Source organism: Euleptes europaea, chromosome 19 (assembly GCF_029931775.1).
Source record: "Euleptes europaea isolate rEulEur1 chromosome 19, rEulEur1.hap1, whole genome shotgun sequence".
Classification (NCBI taxonomy): Eukaryota; Metazoa; Chordata; class Lepidosauria; order Squamata; family Sphaerodactylidae; genus Euleptes; species Euleptes europaea.
Window position 1 is genome coordinate 7,220,994 of NC_079330.1, and position 21,499 is coordinate 7,242,492.

General features: G+C 48.0%; 1 protein-coding gene and 1 non-coding gene across 2 annotated transcripts in view; both read right to left on the reverse strand.

Annotated features, from left to right (window-relative positions):
* Positions 1-1,370: 1,370 nt before the first annotated feature.
* NADK (NAD kinase) overlaps positions 1,371-21,499 on the reverse strand; it is a 36,786-nt gene continuing 16,657 nt past the window's right edge. Inside the window, exons 3-11 of the mRNA XM_056865197.1 lie at positions 13,081-13,210; positions 11,461-11,569; positions 9,710-9,795; positions 8,279-8,381; positions 7,525-7,679; positions 5,589-5,688; positions 3,813-3,970; positions 2,728-2,810; positions 1,371-1,533 (exon numbers count right to left, since the gene is read on the reverse strand). Of these exons, the coding sequence (XP_056721175.1) occupies positions 1,383-1,533; positions 2,728-2,810; positions 3,813-3,970; positions 5,589-5,688; positions 7,525-7,679; positions 8,279-8,381; positions 9,710-9,795; positions 11,461-11,569; positions 13,081-13,210 (1,075 nt within the window). The 3' untranslated portion in view covers positions 1,371-1,382. The remainder of the gene's footprint in view (positions 1,534-2,727; positions 2,811-3,812; positions 3,971-5,588; positions 5,689-7,524; positions 7,680-8,278; positions 8,382-9,709; positions 9,796-11,460; positions 11,570-13,080; positions 13,211-21,499) is intronic.
* On the reverse strand, positions 8,148-8,219 carry TRNAV-GAC (transfer RNA valine (anticodon GAC)). Its single transcript has one exon. It is a non-coding gene; the product is annotated as a tRNA-Val (tRNA).

Consider the following 21,499-nt stretch of genomic DNA (forward strand, 5'->3'; position numbering starts at 1 on the left):
GAAAGCCAAACAGTCTACACGGAAATCACCATCCACTGCCGGCTCTTGAAGGAGGCCATGGGGCGGGACTCAAACCTGAAGGGCTGGAGAGGAAGGTCCCATGCATGGACTGACATTTCCGGGCCCCTATCACATCTACTTCCTTGGTAGTACCTCTAAAACCACTCTCAACATTTGGAGGGTGGCCCTTTGGAGAAGCCATCATTGCGAGCAAAAACTGATGCAGCCAGAAAAGGAAAACTGCAGAAATTTGCAGTATGCGTGCACGGAATTTTTCAAAAAACTTGAATACTAGCATTTCCAAGGCTCCTTCTTCCACCCTACAAGTTCATCCCATTACAGTTTCGTGGTTTTTTTGCACAGTTCGTGGGGAACATCTTCCATCTTGTAAATCCTGCAGAAACAACGGGGACTCGTACCAGAGCACACAAATATGCTCTTGTACACATTTCCCCAGGATTTGCGCAGGAGGCATTTCCCATGCTCACTTTTTTGTGGTACCGCCTGCATCTCTAGACTCCCGAAAGGGCCCTTGTGTCCTTCGAATGTAATGGGAGAATCTCCTGAGAATTCACAGTCTTTTAATAGTGCCGTGACATCCGGAGCAGAACCTGGAAGGTTCGCCTCGATCGTTCTCTCCATGAATCTGGAAAAGTTCACGAACTGCTTGTTTCAATGATCACCGAGGAGGTAATTTGTACGAGCTACAGGCAGTGTTAACAAGGAGAGAATTACAGCAACCACAAAAACAGACAAAAAAACCCTGTTTCTAAGCAGTGGTCAAAATACATTTATGTTGAAGGCAGAAAACAAACGCAAAGCAGACAACGTATTGTTATCTAGCCTCCCCATTTTGCTATAGGGATGCTGTCTTGTAAGAACACAGAATGACGGGTTTGTCAAGCAAAAGGAAACTCTTTCCAGCGCCGTTTCATACTTGTCCTACATCTTCCTAGCTCACAAAATCGTGACCGATGGCGAAATCTGCGGATTTGCAAAATAAGAGCCCAAGGAACTTTCTTTTGTTTTTAATGAGGCTTCCTCCAAAGTCCTCTCTTGGGAAACGAGTTAATTCAGAACGCACATTGCACGTTTACAGACAAACAAAGAACTCTACCTGCCTGGCTGGAAGCGCCTCCCTCTGCCTTCTAATCTCGCTGCACGCCCTCCCAACAGACAGGAAACACGGTATCTGGTCATCAGCAGAACAGACTGATATGAGGTACATCGCTGTCTTAGAAAATATATATATATGTATATATATATATTTATATTATATTGGTCTACTCCGACGTAGCTACGGGCTTAAAAATATGCTTTGTACAGCAAGGAGGACAGCCACTTGACAGCTCTCCTCTGTGAGCTCCCGCCAGCGCCAAGGCTCAAAACTCTTCTTCCTCATCAATGGCAAAGTTATTTTGCTTCTTCCGGACGTTCCAGTGCAAACATTCTGCGAGGCTTTCGAACCAGTCGCTCACGGGGTCTTGGAAACAGATCGAAGGGAGGGGGTAGCAAGAGGTAGTGATGTTGATGCTGGAAGAGAAAGAAGGCTATCCGTTAGCATGGCTCCAGCGGAGGAGAAAGGATGACACTAGGCCGTCACACCGTGAAGCAGGTTCGAGTTTCACTTCCATTGTGAGCTTAGATAAGTCCCTTGTAGTGCCACCCTAAGCAAAGTTACATCTTTCTCAGTCTGTTGAAGGCAATGATCTCGGAAGGGTGTTAACTCTGCTTTGGAGAGTTATCCCGCCCCGTTTCCTGCCACCTCTCCTCACCTGCTCAGCCCCATTCCCAGTCCCATTTCTCGGTTATGCTAAAGCCGGTGTGGTGTAGTGGTTAAGAGTGGTGGTTTGAGCAATGGACTCTAATCTGGAGAACAGGGTTTGATTCCCCACTCCTCCACATGAGCGGCGGAGGCTAATCTGGTGAACCAGGTTGGTTTCCGCACTCCTACACATGAAGCCAGCTGGGTGACCTTGGGCTAGTCACATAAGAAAGGCCATGCTGGATCAGGCCAAGGTCCATCAAGTCCAGCAGTCTGTTCACACAGTGGCCAACCAGGTGCCTCTAGGAAGCCCCACAAACAAGACGACTGCAGCAGCATTATCCTGCCTCTACTCCAAAGCACCTAATATAATAAGCATGCTACTCTGATCCTGGATCCCAGTTCTCTTAGAGCTCTCTCAGCCCCACCAACCTCACAGGGTGTCTGTTGTGGGAAGGGGAAGGGAAGGCGATTGTGAGCTGGTTTGATTCTTCCTTAAGTGGTAGAGAAAGTCGGCATATAAAAACCAACTCTTCTTCTTCTGTGGCTCACGGAAAGCCACATTCGCTATTACCTTCAAGCAAAAGAGCTTCCCTCTTTAGCATGAGGCCTGTCTCTCAGGGAGGCACACAGCTTTCCTGTTCCTCTGGTGGTGGCTGTTTTAAGGTGGGGATAAATCACCAACCACAAACACTAGGCAAGGGCCTTGCCCGCTTTCCTGAAACATGTGGCAGGTGTCACATGGGGGAATGGTACTTGGAAAAGCCACAGGTGCTGGGTCAAAGAGCAACATGTGGCTCCAGAGCCGCTGAGTATTGCTGTGCTAAAGTGTGACATAACATTGGGGGAGCGAGACAGGACACTGGGAACCAGCTGCAGCGGATGCTGGCTGAAGGAGGCATGAGCGGATCCAACAAAGAAAACCAGGTGCTTTCCAGAACTCAGAAGCAGCACAGCCCTACCTGTCGCCGTGGCAGATTTCCTGCCTCTTCCGCCCATCGAACGAAACCCATGCGGTGTTCCTGGCTTCAGGAGACAGCATGATCTAAGGCAAGATAAAAATGCATGACAAGATTTCAACACTTTTAGAAGAAGAAGAGTTGGTCGGCAACTGGAAGCTCTTGGGGGACACACCTGGCCTCAGGAATGGGAGTGCCGCTGCAGCCTGGCATCTCAGTTGCCAACCTAGAGGGCAAATGCAGCCTGCAGATAGCAATGGCAGAGTCTGGCAGCCTAAGGGGTTCTCAAAACAGATAAGAACATAAGTACATAAGAAAGGCCATGCTGGATCAGAAGGCCCATCAAGTCCAGCAGCCTGTTTGCACAGTGGCCAACCAGGTGCCTCTAGGAAGCCCCCAGGCAAGACGACTGCAACAGCACCATCCTGCCTGTGTTCCACAGCACCTAATATATTAGGCATGCTCCTCTGATCCTGGAGAGAATAGATATGCATCATGACTAGCATCCATTTTTACTAGTAGCCATGGATAGCCCTCTCCTCCATGAACATGTCCACTCCCCTCTTAAAGCCTTCCAAGTTGGCAGCCATCACCACATCCTGGGGCAGGGAGTTCCACAATTTAACTATGCGTTGTGTGAAGAAATACTTCCTTTTATCTGTTTTGAATCTCTCCCCCTCCAGCTTCAGCAGATGACCCCGCTTTCTAGTATTATGAGAGAGGGAGAAAAGCTTCTCCCTGTCCACTCTCTCCAAACCATGTATAATTTTATAGACCTTTATCGTGTCTCCCCTTAACTGCCTTCTTTCCAAGCTAAACAGCCCTAAGCGTTTTAACCGCTTTACATAGGGAAGTTCCTCTAGTCCCCCGGGGCAGATCTCCAAGAGAACTGGCTAAGCAAGGAGAACCCTTGAATCGCTCCTTTTCAGACAGAGCTGCTAATCGCTCCAACGGAACATAATCCTTCTGTGGGATTTAAACATGTTTGGGCACAATACATAAGATGCTTTGTTTAAATTATGTAACACCCGGTTTGGGTTTGCCCAGGTGCATTTTTTTCCACCAAGGGACGAAAATTAAAGGCAAACCTTCAGTTCAACTCCGGCTGGAACCACAATGGGCCGGAAGGAGAGCGAATGCGGGCAGATGGGGGTGATCATGATCGCCGGAACATTTGGGTGGATCATCGAGGCCCCTGCGGCAGCGGCGTATGCTGTGCTACCCGTCGGGGTGGAGACGATGACTCCTGATGCCGAGAAACAAACAAAGAGCTGTTTGTATTTGCAGCCTCTCCGATTCGTTGGGATCAGGGCAGATAAAACCGTCCCCCTTCCTATAAATCTGGCGATGCCACCGAGTCAACGCAGACCACCCACTGCATCATGAGCTTATTTATTTAAAATAAATATGCCCCCTTTCGACCTAAATAGGGTCTCCCCCCTGCCAGGACCTATGAAACTGGCATCAGCGTCTGCCTGTCAAACCCCCAGAAGGCCTCCCTTCACATTGGTGGGTTCAGTTGGGTTTAGTGGGTTGCACACCTGCCTTGAAGGCAAGCCATGCAATTAGCAACCCCCACCAATAAATTTTCTGTAAAAGCAAGGCACTGATCGTTATAGCACGTTTTTGTGTACTGCCCTTTTTATGCTGACATTCGAGTCAAACTCCTTAACCCACTCTTAGACCATTTATGCATGGTCAATTTTGATGCTCGCTCACAGCTCTGAAATTCCACACCCCCCCGCTCCTTCGTTCCTGCTTGCATAGCTATTAGCATGTGCATAGCTAATGCACCACTATTGTTTTGCATGGTTCCTTCAGGAGATTCTTCTTGGCTATGGCAGAGCAAACACAAAAGGTCGCGTTATATATTCAGTAATGCGAAGCAGGTATGCGCCGGCTTCGCAGTCACTTCCAGAATGAGGGTTCAGCGTGAAAAATTCAAAAAAATATGCGGGGCAATTCAGCCTGGAACGCGCTGCTAATTACCATGCAAATATGGCCTTAGTTATTTGGTATGGAGCTTTGGACAAGTGCAAGGTACAACTATTTCTTTCCGGACAAAATCCTGCTACGATAGACAGGGCAGCAAAATTTTTGCAACTGGATACGAGGCTCCGAGAATTTAAATTTTGACTTAGTTGAGTCCTAGTTTTTGCGCTCTATTGTCTTTGCACTTAACATAAGAACATAAGAAAGGCCCTGCTGGATCAGACCAAGGCCCATCAAGTCCAGCAGTCTGTTCACACAGTGGCCAACCAGGTGCCTCTAGGAAGCCACTAACAAGACGAGTGCAGCAGCACCATCCTGCCTGTGTTCCACCGCACCCAAAATAATAGGCATGCTCCTCTGATACTAGAGAGAATAGGTATGCAGCATGACTACTATCCATTCTAACTAACAGCCATGAATACCCCTCTCCTCCATGAATATGTCCACTCCCCTCTTAAAGCCCTCCAAGCTGGCAGCCATCACCACATCCTGGGGCAGGGAGTTCCACAATTTAACTATGCGTTGTGTGAAAAAATACTTCCTTTTATCTGTTTTGAATCTCTCACCCTCCAGCTTTAGCAGATGACCCTGTGTTCTAGTATTATGGGAGAGGGAGAAAAACTTCTCCCTGTCCACTCTCTCCAAACCATGCATAATTTTATAGACCTCTATCATGTCTCCCCTCAGCCGCCTTCTTTCCAAGCTAAACAGCCCTAAGCGTCTTAACCGCTCCCTATAGCGTCTTAACTACTAAGTGTCTTAACCGCTCCCCACTTATTGCGAACATATGCCAGTAAAGGAGTTGTGGTTGCTGTAAGCAAGCCCCTGATCTCCAGTTCCATTCCAAATCCAGACAGCAGAAACAGACTCACCATCCCCTTGCACTGTGGTGATAAGATGCCCGTCTAGGAAGACATCCACGTTGGAAAGATACGATGAAGGGCCCCGATCCACCACAACTTCATTCAGGACCTGCCAACGGCAAAGATATCCCGGTTGATAATTTACATGGGAGAGAACTATTTTGACACTGATGTCTTGAACTCTGAGTTTTGTGCGCTGACTTCATTTGTACACTTCTTTCGGCGTATCAGGTTTTTTTTTTTTTTTTAAATCCTTTTTAACGGGCAGCACTCAAGGCGGCTTGCAAAGAAGCCGATAACATGTTTAAAACGAATGCTAAATTTTCTTTTCATTTTTTACATGGACGTCACTGATTATTTATTTTTTTACATAAAGGCACAAATCAGTGAAAAAACACAACAGGAATAGACGTTATCAGTATGACACACATTCCTAAGCACAGCTCAAAGAGAATATAATCAGATAAACAGAACGAAGGTTTAATTGGTTCTTGTAGGTTATCCGGGCTGTATAACCATGGTCTTGGTATTTTCTTTCCTGACGTTTCGCCAGCAGCTGTGGCAGGCATCTTCAGAGGAGTAACACTGAAGGACAGTGTCTCTCTTCAGTGTTACTCCTCTGAAGATGCCTGCCACAGCTGCTGGCGAAACATCAGGAAAGAAAATACCAAGACCATGGTTACACAGCCCGGATAACCTACAAGAACCAATGAACTCTGACCGTGAAAGCCTTTGACGAAGGTTTAATTATTTGTTTCAATTTTATCCCACTCTTTGTCCAAAGAGGATGTTGTTCAGGGCATGACCCCTCCCCTCCATTTTAACCTCACAATAACCCAGTAAGAAGAAGAAGAGTTGGTTTTTATACGCCGACTTTGGGGGTTACTGCATTTGTATTCCCAGCGATGTATTAAGAGTTTGAAAATGTTATAAAAAATACTGTTCGCACTTTGTTTGGCCCCTTTAGCTGTGAAGACGTCTTCCAACCATTTATAAGCCGTGGTATCCAAAAATCCTTTTAAAGCGATGTTTTTTATAACATTTTCAAAATCTTAATATGTCGCTGGGAATACAAAGTGTGGTAACCCCCTTTCTCTACCGCTTAAAGAAGAATCAAACCAGCTTACAATCACCTTCCCTTTCCCTCCCCACAACAGACACCCTGTGAGGTAGGTGGGGCTGGGAGAGCTCTAACAGAACTGAGACTAGCCAAGGTCACCCAACTGGCTTTGTGTGTAGGAGTGGGGAAACCAACCTGGTAGGTTTGGCTGAAACAGTCACAAGCCAAAGGTTTAGCAGCTGAGTGGAGGATTTGGGAGCCAAGGAGGTGTGGGGGTGGGAGTGTTAGACTGCTTGTTTACAACCCCACTCATTTTTTACTCTCACTGAATTACCTTGGGCCAGTTATTTTCTCTCTCTCTCTCTCTCTCTCTCTCTCTCATCCTAAACTGAATCCCAAGGTTGCTGTGAGGATAACATGCATGCTATTTTGAATTCCTGAGAGGCAGGACAGGATAAAAATGTGATAGATGCCACTTATGCAGACCAACTGATCAACCCTAGATCTCCCCACCCAAGTTCCAAATTCCAACCATACCACCGGCTCTCCGTTTTGAAACTCAGAACTCACTGTTACCTTCCCCAACCAGTGTGAGAGAGACAGTGTGGTTGAGTGGAGAATTCTGATATGGAGAACCGGGTTTGATTCTCCACTCCTATACATGAAGCCTGCTGGGTGACCATGGGCTAGTCAGTTTTCTCTCAGCCCCACCAACCTCACAAGGTGTCTGTTGTGGGGAGAGGAAGGGAAGATGATTGTAAGCCTGTTTGAGACTCCTTAAAAGGTAGAGCAAATCAGGGTATAAAAACCAACTCTTAGCTTTAGGTTTTATTATTTAAAGAGGAAGCAAACCAAAGCCTGCCCCTCCTTTTCTAAGCTGCTAACCTGATATTGCATGATGTCCTTGAACATTTCCTTCTCTAGGCTTGGAGACATTACTCCATTTTCTTCAATCCCGTTCTGGATCATCATTTTCTTCTCTCGGTGTTCCTTGACAACTTTCACTTTAAGCCTACTTCGGAGAACAAGTGCTGCGTTGCCTAGAAATGGGGAGAGGATATATACTGATGTAACATCTTTTTTCAAGTAAAAGAAACCTGAGAATTACCTGCCCTGGCTCTGATGGCCCAGGACAGCCTGATCTTGTCAGGTCTGAGAAGGAGAGAGCACTGAATTTTGCTTTTGAAGCTCAGGATATACATGTATATGGGAGTGGAATTCACATGGCCCCTTTAAATCAAGGGCCAGCATGAACACATGAAGCTGCCTTGGTCCATCAAAGTCAGTACTGTCTACTCAGACCGGCAGCGGCTCTCCAGGGTCTCAGGCAGAGGTCTTTTACATCACTTACTTGCCTGGTCTCTTTAACTGGAGATGCCGGGGATCGAACCTGGGACCTTCTGCATGCCAAGCAGATGCTCTACCACTGAGCTACGCCCCTTCTCCACAGCTCTCCAGGGTCTCAGGTAGAGGTCTTTTGTATCACCTATTTGCCTAGTCCCTTTAAGAGGAGATGCCAGGGATTGAACCTGGGACCTTCTGCATGTCAAGCAGATGCTCTACCACTGAGCTACAGCCCCTCCCTCCGCCCCTTTACAGCATAAAGTTATGTCTTTGCAAGATCGACCAAAGCACTTACCTTCTATAACCTGAGTGACTTGAGACTGAAAGTTCTCAAAATTGAACGGGGTAAGAAATCCAAGCGACCCCAGGTGGAAAGCCATGACCGGAGGCACACTGCCCTGTTCCGCAAGAAGATGACAATGGTGGTCAGAAACAGTAGAAATGCCACACGAGCTGCATGCAAGCAAAAAACTCCTCTCTGCTGGAAACCCTGAACCTCATAGGCTGACTTCGTATATAATGCAACTTCATAGAACATAAGAAAGGCTATGCTGGATCAGACCAAGGTCCATCAAGTCCAGCGGTCTGTTCACACAGTGGCCAACCAGGTGCCTCTAAGAAGCCCACAAACAAGATGACTGAAGCAGCATTGTCCTGCCTGTGCTCCAAAGCACCTAATATAACAGGCATGCTCATCTGATCCTGGAGAGAAAAGGTGTACATCATGACTAGTATCAATTTTTACTTCATACAATTGTTCCCACTTCTGGAGAGGAATTGGGTGGCAACTGGAAGCAGGGCCTTCCTTCATGGTGGCAACCAGACACCCTCCCCGCCAACGCATATGCCCACGCTGTAACCCACATTGTTACCTTCTAGGTGTTAATTAAAAGTTTTTCATTTCCCCATCTTAATCTGATCAGGGGCTATGAGAGCCAGTGTGGTGTAGTGGTTAAGAGCGGTGGTTTGGAACGGTGGACTCCAATCTGGAGAACTGGTTTTGATTCCCCCACTCCTCCATGTGTGTGGCGGACTCTAATCCGGTGAATCGGGTTGGTTTCCCCACCCCTATACATGAAGCCTGCTGGCTGACCTTGGGCTAGTCACAGTTCTCTCCGAACTCTCTCAGCCCCACCAACCTCACAAGGTGTCTGTTGCGGGGAGGGGAAGGGAAGGTGATTGTAAGCCGGTTTGATTCTTCCTTAAGTGGTAGAGATAGTCAGAATATAAAAACCAACTCTTCTTCTCTATGACTGACTTCCACTGAATTTTTATTGGTTGCCAGAACTGCTTGTTTTTATATTGTTCTACTTTATTGAGATGAATTGTTTTTAAATATCTGTTGCAAGCTGCCTTGAAAATTGAAACTTGGCAGAAAGACCTGCTATAGCGGAGGGAATCTGAGGATAGCAGACTGCGAGCTATTGTGTCTTTGTTCTCCTCTGTGGTTTGAACACTGCCAACGCTGTGATAACTGTATCATTTGATTATGTTTTTGAATGTTTTAGATTTTTTTTGGTAGCATTGTGAATCACAGACCATTTCAGAAGACAGATCACGATGGGTAGCCGTGTTAGTCTGTTTGTAGCAGAGTCCAGAATCTCCTTAAAGACTAACAAAATTTCTCTTTCAGAAGAGAAAGTGGGATGTGTTTGTAAAAAGACAGAAATGAATTATCGAGTGGAACGGGCCCCAGGAGAGGGAAGGGTGACTGCTCTCAACTCACCGGAAAGAGCGAAGAAGCATACAGCAGGGTCCCGTCGCCTCCCAGGCAAATGATGAAATCTATCTGATTGGAGATATCGTCATAATCTATAATAAGAATGTTTACAAGAAACTGTCCCATTCACTGATAGAAATACAGTACTGTAAATTGAGGAGGGGAGGGGGAGAGAACGCTTTTTGAGTACCAGTAAACTTTTAGCCTAACCTTTTCATTTAACCAAGAGCCCCGTGGCACAGAGTGGTAAGCTGCAGTACTGTAGTCCAAGCTCTGCTCACGACCTGAGTTCGATCCCAACGGAAATCAGTTTCAGGTCGCCGGCTCAAGGTTGACTCAGCCTTCCATCCTTCCAAGGTTGGGAAAATGAGGACCCAGCTTGCTGGGGGTAAAGGGAAGACGACTGGGCACTGGCAAACCACTCCGTAAACAAAGTCTGCCTAGGAAATGTCGGGATGTGACGTCACCCCATGGGTCAGGAATGACCTGGTGCTTGCACAGGGGACCTTTACCTTTTACCTTATCATTTAACCATGCCAACTCAGTAGTGTCCCTCTCATTTACGGAGAGCCAAACTGATCCATCTAATCCAGTATCCTCTTTCCCATAGCGGAAGCACCAGATGCTCCCAGAACCACAACAAGAAGCATACAGAGGCCCAAAGTCTCCCCTTGTTATGGCCTCCCTCCCCAGTGCAGGTATTTGGAAAGCTTCTGCCTCTGGACATGGAGGTTCCATTTCATCCATCTGGATGACAGCCATTGATGGACCTCTCTTCCATGGATCTGTCTAATCCTTTTTAAATGCCGTTTCTAAGGGCTAAGTGACACGTTACATATTCAATGCGAAAGCTACAGGGACTTTCAGTGGGAAACTCCACTGACAAGCAAAGCAGGGGCCCGGCTTGGACTGAGGCTGGACCACGGGGACAAGTGGCTCCTGCTTTTCCCCTTGCTCCATTTCCCCAACCTTAAACAGTCCTGAGGAGTGTTATTTGTCCACTGGAAGACTCTGTGTGAATGTTCAGCTCGCCACCCCCCAGAAATGAATATCGCCACCCCAGGCCCCGCCTCCCCCTGTGCCAAGGTCCTGATCTGAATCGGGTCCCTGAGGCACTTCTAAATTGAGTTTACACAGGGAACTCAACACTGGCATCTTGCAAGTCCCCACAGTGATCGCATGGAAGATGTAACGGTAGTTTGGAGCTCAGCTAGTGCACATTGCTATAGCTTGTGGCAGGGGTTTCCACACGAACACATGAAGCTGCCTTATGCTGAATCAGATCCTTGGTCCATCCAAGTCAGTATTGTCTACTCAGATCGGCAACGGCTCTCCAGGGTCTCAAGGTAAAGGTCTTTCACATCACCTACCTGCCTAGTCCCTTTAACTGGAGATGCCGGGGATTGAACCTGCGACCTTCTGCATGCCAAGCAGATGCTCTGCCACTGAGCCACGGCCCCTTCCATAAGCAACTTATTTTCAGTGATTAAAAAAAAAAAAAACTTGCTTTCCCCCCCCCCCATCCTGAATCTATTTTCCATCAACTTCCCTGGTTGACCCCGAGTTCTAGGGTTATATGAGAGGGAGCAACCAGCTGTGATGAATACTTCCAAGCATGTACAGAACGCGTTCCCCTCGCCACTGAACAACTGTAGCCAGTCCCTATATATCTGGAATTGAGGAGGAAGGCGCTGTTCCAGCAAATGTGGGCCAGGGTCATGACTCAAGGCAGTGACGCCAAACAACGTATTAACTACCTTCGCTGAAAGTGCAAAACTTTTTCTTCACTGGTCCAAAACTGTCGTCATTTGCGATGGCCGGGTCTTCCAGCACCTTTTTCTCTACATAAACGATCATGTTGTTCACCTAAGGAGGGGAAACGGAGGGAGCAAACTAGTTGAATCACTTTAACAAATGAGAAACGGCCCAGCCACTTAAAAACAGGGATTTCTGGCCAGAAGTGATGCACCCCCCCCTGAACAACCCAACTTCTTTCCCTTTGCCCCCTCCCCAAATGTTAATCAAGATATGGTATAAATATTGCTCAAGATGAAGGTCCTTTTGCCTGGAGATTGAACCTGGGACCTTCTGCGTGCCAAGCAGATGTGCTACCACTGAGCCACAGCCCCTCCAATGTAAATTATCCAAGCATCAACAGGGAGAGGTGCCAGAAAATAGAATGTCTCTCCCCATGGGACATAAATGGGGCTTCTGGGTATGGTTTGATAGGGCAAGCTTATGGAAACTAAGGAGAACTGTGTCTGGTCACTGGCTGGCTGGCACACTGGCTGGGAACCCGCTGAAGGCTGCCATGGGGGAGGAAAGGCAAGATACTGGTATTAAAAAAATAAATAAATTCAGGGCACTGAAGCACGGGCACAGCCACAAAGGTAAAACCAGTCCAACCAGCCCCACGTGATTCTACGTGGAGCAATAAGCTCTGTGGATTTCATGAGAACTTAATGAGAAGGTGCACGTGAAATCTCGGATCAGGATCTCCTGCAGTGTCTTTAAAAAAAAAAAAAACTAATTAGCAGCCCCATGTGGCTACTTTGAAGAATAAGGAAGCATGTGCGTGTGGGGGCGGGGGAGGAGTGTTAACCCTTTCTTCCCTTGCAATTTCTCCAATGTAAATTATCCAAGCTCCTTGAATCTGAAAATAACTGGGAAGAGATAGGGGGAGATGCAATATCCATCTTCCACCTCTTCTCAGAGGGGGCGGAGATTTAACAGGATGGAAAAGGCATGGAAGGAAAGAGCCCAAACACCCCGGCTATAGAAGAAGGTTTTTATATGCTCACTCAAGAAAGAATTAAACCAGCTTACAATCACCTTCTCTTCCCCTCCCCACAACAGACACCCTGTGAGGTAGGTAAGGCTGAGAAAGCTCCAAGAGAGCTGCGATTAGCCCAAGGTCACTCAGCTGGCTTCGTGTGGAGGAGTGGGGAAACAAATCCAGTTCACCAGATTAGCGTCTGCCACTCATGTGGAGGACTGGGGAATCAACCCCAGTTTTCCAGATCAGAGACTCTGATCTGGAGACCACTTCCCCAATTCTCAAGCAGTTGTGTGGGCACTGCTGATAAGGTTGGGCTTCATTTTGTTTTAAAATGGGAAATCCTAGCCACACCCATTGGTCTCAACTTTATCTATTTCACAGGGGTTTTGTAAGGGCGGCAAGGTGGAGAGAACCACGTACGCTGCCCTGGTCTCCGCCAAAGAAGAACAGGATAAAAAAGAATCAGGGTTCTCAAGATTCAAGGCCAGCTTCGCATTCATAAGGACCAGAAACCTAATTGTTATTATTTCAAATGAAAGCTACAGTTCTCGGGACGTTCGGGGTTTTTAGCTTGTCATGGCAAAGGAGCTCAAGCTACCTCGGAGAGATATATGCAGAGGTCTTTGAAGGGTTGCAGGAGACTGGCGTCGCGGATTTTTTTGATAACAAGGACGCTCTTGGGAGGTTTGTTCCACGTCAACCGCTGGCTTGCTGGGTCTTGTATGTGCCTGCAAGTACAAAGCAGAAAAGACGGACCTGAGACATTGGAAGAAAGAGGAGCAGATATGGGATGGACCATGTATGCTGCTTTGCTTCTCCTGGTCTTTACTTCTGCCCAGACACGCGTACCTGGCTCTCTCGCAATCAACAATTATTGCCTTAAACTCATAAACAACGCAGTCTTGCCCGCTGTTTTCCATTTCATTTTCTGAGCGTCTGCAGGGCTAATTCAATTAAAAACGTGCATGGAACTTTTCATTTGTTCATTCGCTCGTTCCATTGATATCCTATCTTTCCCCCCAAGAGCAGGCATGGAAGGGATGATAGCCTACCTTGCAGACTTGTGAGCAAAGTCCAAAGATGCCTGAGCTTTCTAGCCCAGATACAGAACTGAGGTTATCAAGTTACCTAGACCTGCGGTTCCCAAACATTTTGAGTCATGGAGCACTTTTCAGGACAGAAATCCATCACGGAGCACTAATTGTCACCTAGCACCTATATACTAAACTGAATAACAGTAGTATTTTTCTTTTCAATCTCTTCATGGAGTGCTAGGAGATGTTTCGCGGAGCACACAGTTGGGGAACCCACTGACCTAGACCAAACCCATATCCTACCTGACACCGGCTCCTTATTTTACTTGTCTTGTCTTCCCTTTACACTTTGAAACCCACTCCAACAAGCAGGGGAGAAGGTGGCTACGTGACAGACTCAAAAAACAAGCCAATCCGCACTTTGCAAAGCCAGCTTCCTTTCAGTGTGGCAAACAGATGTGCCCCCCCCTGCCTGCAACCTAACCCTGCAGAGAAAATCTTCAATATGCTGCAAACGCACGGAGTGTGCTTCTATAGCAAGCTCGTTGCTGAAAATGCATACGCCAATATGAACCCTAACACCACTTGGAAAGGTGGATGGATCAGTGTAAGCATTCAGCAGAATTAATACAGTTTCTCCTGAACTGCATCCATTTAAGATGCAGGTAGGAGCTGATGTAGTGTAGAACCTAAGAGAAAGAGCTGTGAGGAAGGGGAGGGGTTGCAATTCAGATCATCCCCTTTGCCAAGAGCTCTGTAGGTGGCCTCAGCAAGGGTCACTGGTTTGGCTTCAGCTCCCCCATACCCAGTATGACATTAATAATACCAGGTTGCTATGACCATATATTTGAGGCACTTTGAAAACCAAAAGCGCTGTATAAATTCTAAGTATTATGACCATCATCAGATGGCTTACTGCTTATATATTTTTTTTAAGTAACCCTCCCCTGCACAGAGAGAATTCACTTGTTGGGGGAAAGCAGTCTATCCTCTTTTTTCCATGAAATGCTGATTTTCTATACACAAGGAGTTTGGTCCATGAAGAAGAATTCTAACGTGTGATTGTCCACCTGCAGCAATACATTCCAGTAAAAGTTCAGTTACCTGACTCTGCTCAATAACCAGAAGCGTAACCCCAGAAAGCGAGTTATTTGCAATAAGAAATACGAGTTACCGTATATCGGAACTTTCAAATATTATGCAATAAAGTCTATAACTTTCTTCCTCTTGTGGCAACGTGGGAAATCCCAGGCCTTATTTTACGTTTCCTCTTCTGGTATATTGGCAACTCAACTGTTCAGAAAGCACCAGGCTAAATTTATTAGATTACTCACATTAAGACGGGGGCGGGGGGGTGACACTTGTGTGCAACTTGTAGTTTCAACTGCACTTCCCCACATTCATGAGCAATGCTAGCACAGGATTCTACGCTGTGCTCTCAAAGTCAACACGCTGTCGGTTCTAGGTTGTTCCACAAAATACTCTTGACCATGGGGGAAAAAAACCAGTAACACCAAGAAATCCTTCAACTGGGGAAACCTGATGTTTTTGATCTCGTCTTGGTAGTTTCTAAGAAGCTCCAAAGATTACAGTAGGTGGGATACTGGCAGAAATTACTTGGGGAGGGGGAGATTTGCAGCGCAGAACGCACATCAGCAGGGACGAAGGAGCAGAACCTCTCCCCACCCCCCATGTTTCCTCTCCAAAGCAATTGCCAGGAAAAAAGGCTTTAAAATTGGGGAGGGGTCAGCTCCCCCCTCCCAACCTCCTAGGCTGCCCTTTAAGGCCCCCCCATACCTCCATGTGGGTTCTGCTAGTATTATATCTACTTCTATCTTCTTTTTTTGCCGTCAAGTCACAACTGACTTATGGTGACCCCATAGAGCAGGGATGTTGAACTCAACTGTTACAAGGGCCGGATATGACATAAATGTTACTTGGTTGGGCCGGGCCAAGCCTCACTAGCCCAGATCGATAGTGGGGTGGGGGTGGGGTGCCTTGGCTGGCTCGTGGTTGGATAAGAGCTCTCAAGGGGCCCGATCCAGCCCGCGGGCCTTGTGCTTGACACCTCTGCCATAGGGTTTTCAAGGCAAGAGATGTACAGAGGTGGCTTGCCATTGCCTGTCTCCACGTCATGACCCTGGTATTCCTTGGAGGTCTCCCATCCAAATACCTGCCAGGATCTAGGCATACATCCATATGGAGAGCCAGCATGGCGTAGTGGTTAAGAGCGGTGGTTTGGAGCAGTGGAGTCTGATCTGGAGAACCAGGTTTGATTCCGGTTTGATTCCCCGCTCCGCCACATGACAGGCGGAGGCTAATCTGGTGAACTGGCTTTGTTTCCCCACCCCTACACATGAAGCCAGCTGGGTGACCTTGGGCAAGTCACACTCTCAGCCCCACCTACCTCACAGGGTGTCTGTTGTGGGGAGGGGAAGGGAAGACAACTGTAAGCCGGTTTGAGTCTCCCTTAAGTGGTAGAGAAAGTAAGCATATAGGGCAGACAACAGGTGCATGTCTACTGAAAAGGCTCCAGCTTTTGCCAAAAATGCAAACACCTTAAAAACCAACCCTAACTCTAGTTCCAAAATTCAGATGTGAAAGGAGGGAGGAAGTTTTTTTTTTAAAAAAGGACATTCCTTTGGAGATTAATTTTTTAAGCACTGGAGGGGAAGGGGATGAAACCAGCCAAGGGAGAAGGAGACTCCAACTTCAGAGCCTAACATGCCCAGCAAAAGCAGCCGTGACATTGCCACGAAGCAAGTTTAAAAAGCGAAAACCATTTCCTCGCACCTGGAACCAGGAAAGAGGGTTCGAACGACAGCAGCCCGAGCGTGTCAGATTTAAGCACTGGAGAACCTCCAACAGCAATATTTCTTTGAGAAACTCAAAACGCATCGTAGTTTTTTAAAATGAGTGAATCCTTTCTTCTTTCACGTCACTTACCACTTCCAAGTTGTGCCGCCGAACGAGCGATCGCTCATAATACGCTGGAAAATCTTCATGGCTCTCTCCTTTGCAACTCACAAACGAGCAGTGAATGGCAGGAAAAGGCCTTGGGGAGGAGGGGAAAAATCACGCTTCAAGCCAACAGCTACCTTAGACAAAACATCGTGGCCCCGAATTAGATAGTCACTGTTTCAAACAGCCTTGATTAAGGGAAGAAGAAGGAAAAAAAACCTGTTCCATTTCACTGGAGGGGGGGGGGAATCCACTTGTTCAAAGAACAAAGCCAAAAAGAGGTCAAAAGTTCCTAATGAAACGATCCAGAAACTCCTAGGAAAAAATGTGCACGCAGCATATTCGTTAAATATTCCTTTTTGTTCCCTTGGGTTGGTTTTTGCATAACAGCAGCTTACAAAAGCTTTCAAATCCGCACCAGGGTTCTCGGTTCACTCTCTCCGTTCCAAGACGAATCTTGGACTTCCTTTAAATTTTCTCATTAATTAAAAAAAAAAGTGCTCTTAAAGTGGCAGGCGTTTTTTTTAAAGAAAAATTAAAAACAACACCGGTTGCAACTCTCGGGTGAAATTTAAACGCGCAGCCTCCTTCCCTTCTCTTGACAGAACCACTTCCCTGTCATCCTCTCGGGCTGCTGGGGATGTTGGTTTTCTGGCTGGCCTTGGCCGTCTATCCGGGTGACTCGCAAGCCTCAAACGCCTCTGGGGCCGGGACTAATCTCAGCATGCTGTCATTATATTGTACAACCCGAGGGGGAGGAGCGGGTGGCGGGCAGCCGCTCAGCTGGAGGAGCCTGGTGATGAAATGCATGAGGTAAGTCCAAAGTTGAACAAGCTGCAATCGTCCCTTAACCCATAGGCTTCCAAGCTGTGGGTCGGGCCGTCCGGGGCGAGAATGGAACCTCCATGTTCAGAGGCAGAAATCCAGCGTGGTTAAGAGCGGTGGTTTGCAGCGGTGGAGTCTGATCTGGAGAACTGGGTTTGATTCTTCACTCCTCCACATGAGCGGCAGATGCTAATCTGGTGAACTGGGTTTGATTCCCCGCTCCTCCACAAAAGCGGCGGAGGCTAATCTGGAGAACCAGGCTGGTTTCCCCGCTCCTTCACATGAAGCCAGATGGGTGACCTTGAGCTAGTCACAGCTTTCTCAGCCCCACCTACCTCATAGGGTGATTGTTGTGGGGAGGGGGAGGGAAGGTGATTGTAAGCCGGGGCTGCGGCTCAGTGGTAGAGCCTCTGCTTGGCATGCAGAAGGTCCCAGGTTCAATCCCTGGCCTCTCCAATTAAAGGGACTAGGCAAGCAGGTGATGTGAAAGACCCCTGCCTGAGACCCTGGAGAGCCACTGCCGGTCTGAGCAGACAATACTGACTTTGATGGACCGAGGGTCTGATTCAGTATAAGGCAGCTTCATGTGTTCACGTGTGTTCCTTAGGTGGCAGAGAAAGTCAGCATATAAAAACCAACTCTTCTTCTTTTTCTGGACCCTGGTTGAGTGGGAGGGGGACTGGAGGTGCACCAGGGAAACATCTCCATGCTGGGCTCGCAGGCTTTCCCTGGGGCACCTGGTTAGGGTCGCCAGGTTTCCCCCTGGCCATCGGCAGGGGTCGTGGGGGTAGCATTGCCAGATCCAGGCTGCGAAATTCCTGGAGATTTAGAGATGGAGGACTGGGACCTCAGTGGGGTGCAATGACATAGAGTCCACCCTCCAAAGCATTCATTTTCTCCAGGGGAACTGATCTCTGTAGTCTGGAGATGAGCTGTAATTCCAGGGGAACCCCAGGTCCCACCTGGAGGCTGGCATCCCTACATTCCGTAGGGAAACAGGATGTGGAAAAGATGGATGTTTGGTCCCATCTAGAAGCGCTCGTCTTTTGCTGTTACTGGGGGGTAGGGAGAATGAGTGTCTGCAGGATACTATAAGTAAGATCACAGCAAGCAGGTCCTAAAGGAAATGGGAGGCCGCTCAGTTCCTGCCAGCATGGCGTAGTGGTTAAGAGTAGTGGTTTGGGGCGGTGGAGTCTGATCTGGAGAACCGGGTTTGATTCCCCCACTCCTCCACAAGAGCGGCGAAGGCTAATCTGGTGAACTGGACTTGTTTCCCCACTCCTCCACACGAAGTCAGCTGGGTGACCTTGGGCCAGTCAAAGCTCTCTTCGAGCTCTCTCAGCCTCACCTACCTCATAGGGTGTCTGTTGTGGGGAGGGTGAGGGAAGGTGACTGTAAGCCGGTTTGATTCTCCCTTAAGTGGCAGAGAAAGTCGGCATATAAAAATCAGCTCTTCTTCTTCTGCCATGCAGAGCTCAGCTGTCCGGATAGGGCAGGTCTGCTCACCCAGCCACCTGCAATCTCTGCCAGGAAGAGACAACTCCATTCTTCGTTTCAGACTCAAATTGGCAGGAGGCGGGGGTAGGGGGAGTGATTAAACAGGAGGAAGAAGGGTGTGTGTGCACACCCCTGCAAAAAACAAATTAATATCCCTCTACCGTAATCCACAGATCTTTGCACACAGCTGCAAGCATGTTATTGCATGCTGAGATACCTTCGTGGTCAGCCCCAGAACGGAGCGTTGGCACGTGCCTGTTGGAGTGTGCGGGGGGGTGGGAACAGCAGGTAAACAAGGATTGGAAAAGGAGAGGGGTTCCAACTTCAGGAAGTTTGAGAAGCGCTGCCTTAGCCACATCTCAAAGATCTGGCAGAAAGAGGGTGCAGCAACCTTGTCTCTTCTCTGCATCCCACACCTTTGTGTTTCGAAAAAGTTAAACTGCGACGAAGAGGAGAAAAGTGGGTGGTGGCGGAATCCACTTGCCCAGAAAGTTTGGAAACACAGCTCACTTTGTTCAGTTAAGTGCTTTTTAAATCAAACATTAACAAAACCTCTCAGGCTACATTTGAGGTGGTGCCGATCAGATTCCTGAACCCATCCTTACAGCCATCTCCTCTGCCTTCGCTCCACACCAAAAGTTCAGTTTTCAAATACTTCTGGCGGGCCCGGATCCAAGTCAGACCCAAATTACCAGCCACCAGCCCACATGAAAGCGGCGCCTTCCCCTAACAGACCTAGCAGACCAAATGGGTCCCACGGGTCAGGGCCGCCTCAACCAGGAACTGGGTGCGATTTCTGCAGCAGACCAAATGCCACTGAGGGGACTTCCCTGTTAGTGCCCTGAGGTTTCGCCAGGCTTTGGTGGATCGTTGGAACTTGGCGGATGTTTAGAACCTCACTGTCCCTGAGCTGGATGAGACAAGCGCTGGGTACACAGAACCTCTGCGCAATGTTTCACAGCTTGGAGACTGTGACCTTAACGGTGAAGACAGACATCCCTCAAAGAAAGGTGAAACGCAAATATGCTTTGAGCTCTCTTTTTAATCTGCACACTAGTGAAGTGTCAGCTGTTACATTAAAAGAGACACCATTGCAGTCACATGCACACCTCCTGTGAATGGGAAAATCTCTACACCTGTGTGGTGTAGTGGTTAAGAGTGGTGGACCCTAATCTGGAGAACAGGGTTTTATTTCCCACTCCTCCACATGAGCGGCAGAGGCTAATCTGGTGAACTCGGTTTGTTTCCTCACTTCTCCACATGAAGCCAGCTGGGTGACCTTGGGCTAGTCACAGCTCTCTCCACCCCACCCACCTCACAGGGTGCCTGTTGTGGGGAGGGGAAGGTGATTGTAAGCTGGTTTGATTCTTCCTTAAGTGGTAGAGAAAGTTGGCATACAAAAACCAATGCTGCTTCTTCTTCATATCAGCGTCTGATTCACGAATAGGCTACTGGTCTTAGGTGCAGAGCACTTTTCACAGCGCTGTTTTTGATGTACATCGCTCAGAAAACTGGTCTTCTGTGCGAGTCATGAAGTTTCTGAAGGATTTAACACCTGTTTCAAACCGCTCATCAAGCCGAGCAAGGGAATGGATGGAAGCTGCAAAAATATACGCCTTCCGCAGAGGCTCCAATTCTCCAGCTTACCCCTGCCTCCCTGGCAACCTGAAGGCGTAAAAAGGAACAGGAGGCACCCATGCGACTGTACACCAGCCTATCCTCAGCCTCTGTGGAGAATCAAAACTGAAAGCATCAGTTCCTCGTTTCGTCCTGCAGAGATTGATTTCCCCGGACTGGGCACAGCCACCTGCTGCCAGAGCAAATGAGGAAATAACGCTGGCCAATTCTAGCCACAGCAGTAGAAGGGATCTGGAGGAACCGGGTTTGATTCCCCACTCCTCCACATGAGCGGCAGAGGCTAATCCGGTGAACTGGATTTGTTTCCCCGCTTCTACACACGAAGCCAGCTTGGTGACCTTGGGCCAGTCACAGCTCTCTTAGAGCTCTCTCAGCCTCACCTACCTCACAAGGCGTCTGCTGTGGGGAAGGTGATTGTAAGCAGTTTGATTCTTCCTTAAGTGGTAGAGAATGTCAGCATATAAAAACCAACTCTTCTTCTTCTCCTCTTCCTCTTGGTATGGGCAGCAGCGACGGCTTATGTGGTCAAGGCAGTGATAAGCTATTCTTGCACTGGCTGACTGACCTGACAGCAAGCCAAAGGGCACCCTTCACCTCTACAGAGGTGAACAACGAAAGGACTTCCACCCAGATGCACAAGGCAATGTGGATTCCAGTCCAGTAGCACCTCAGAGACTAATAAGATTTTTGGGGTATAAGCTTTTAAGAGTCGAGGCCCCTCCATAAGGTAATCTTGCTAGTCTTTAAGAAGAGTTGTTTTTTATATGCCGACTTTCTCTACCACTTAAGGGAGACTCAAACCGGTCTACAATCACCTTCCCTTCCCCTCCCCACAACCGACACCCTGTGAGGTAGGTGGGGCTGAGAGAGCTCTTGCAGAGCTGTAACCTGCCCAAGGTCACCCAGCTGGCTTCGTGTGTAGGAGTGGGGAAACAAATCCAGTTCACCAGATTAGTCTCTGCTGCTCATGTGGAGGAGTGGGGAATCAAACCCGGTTCTCCAGATTAGACTCCACCACTCCTGGAGTGCTCCTTTAAGGCATTCCTGGACTTGAATCTTGCT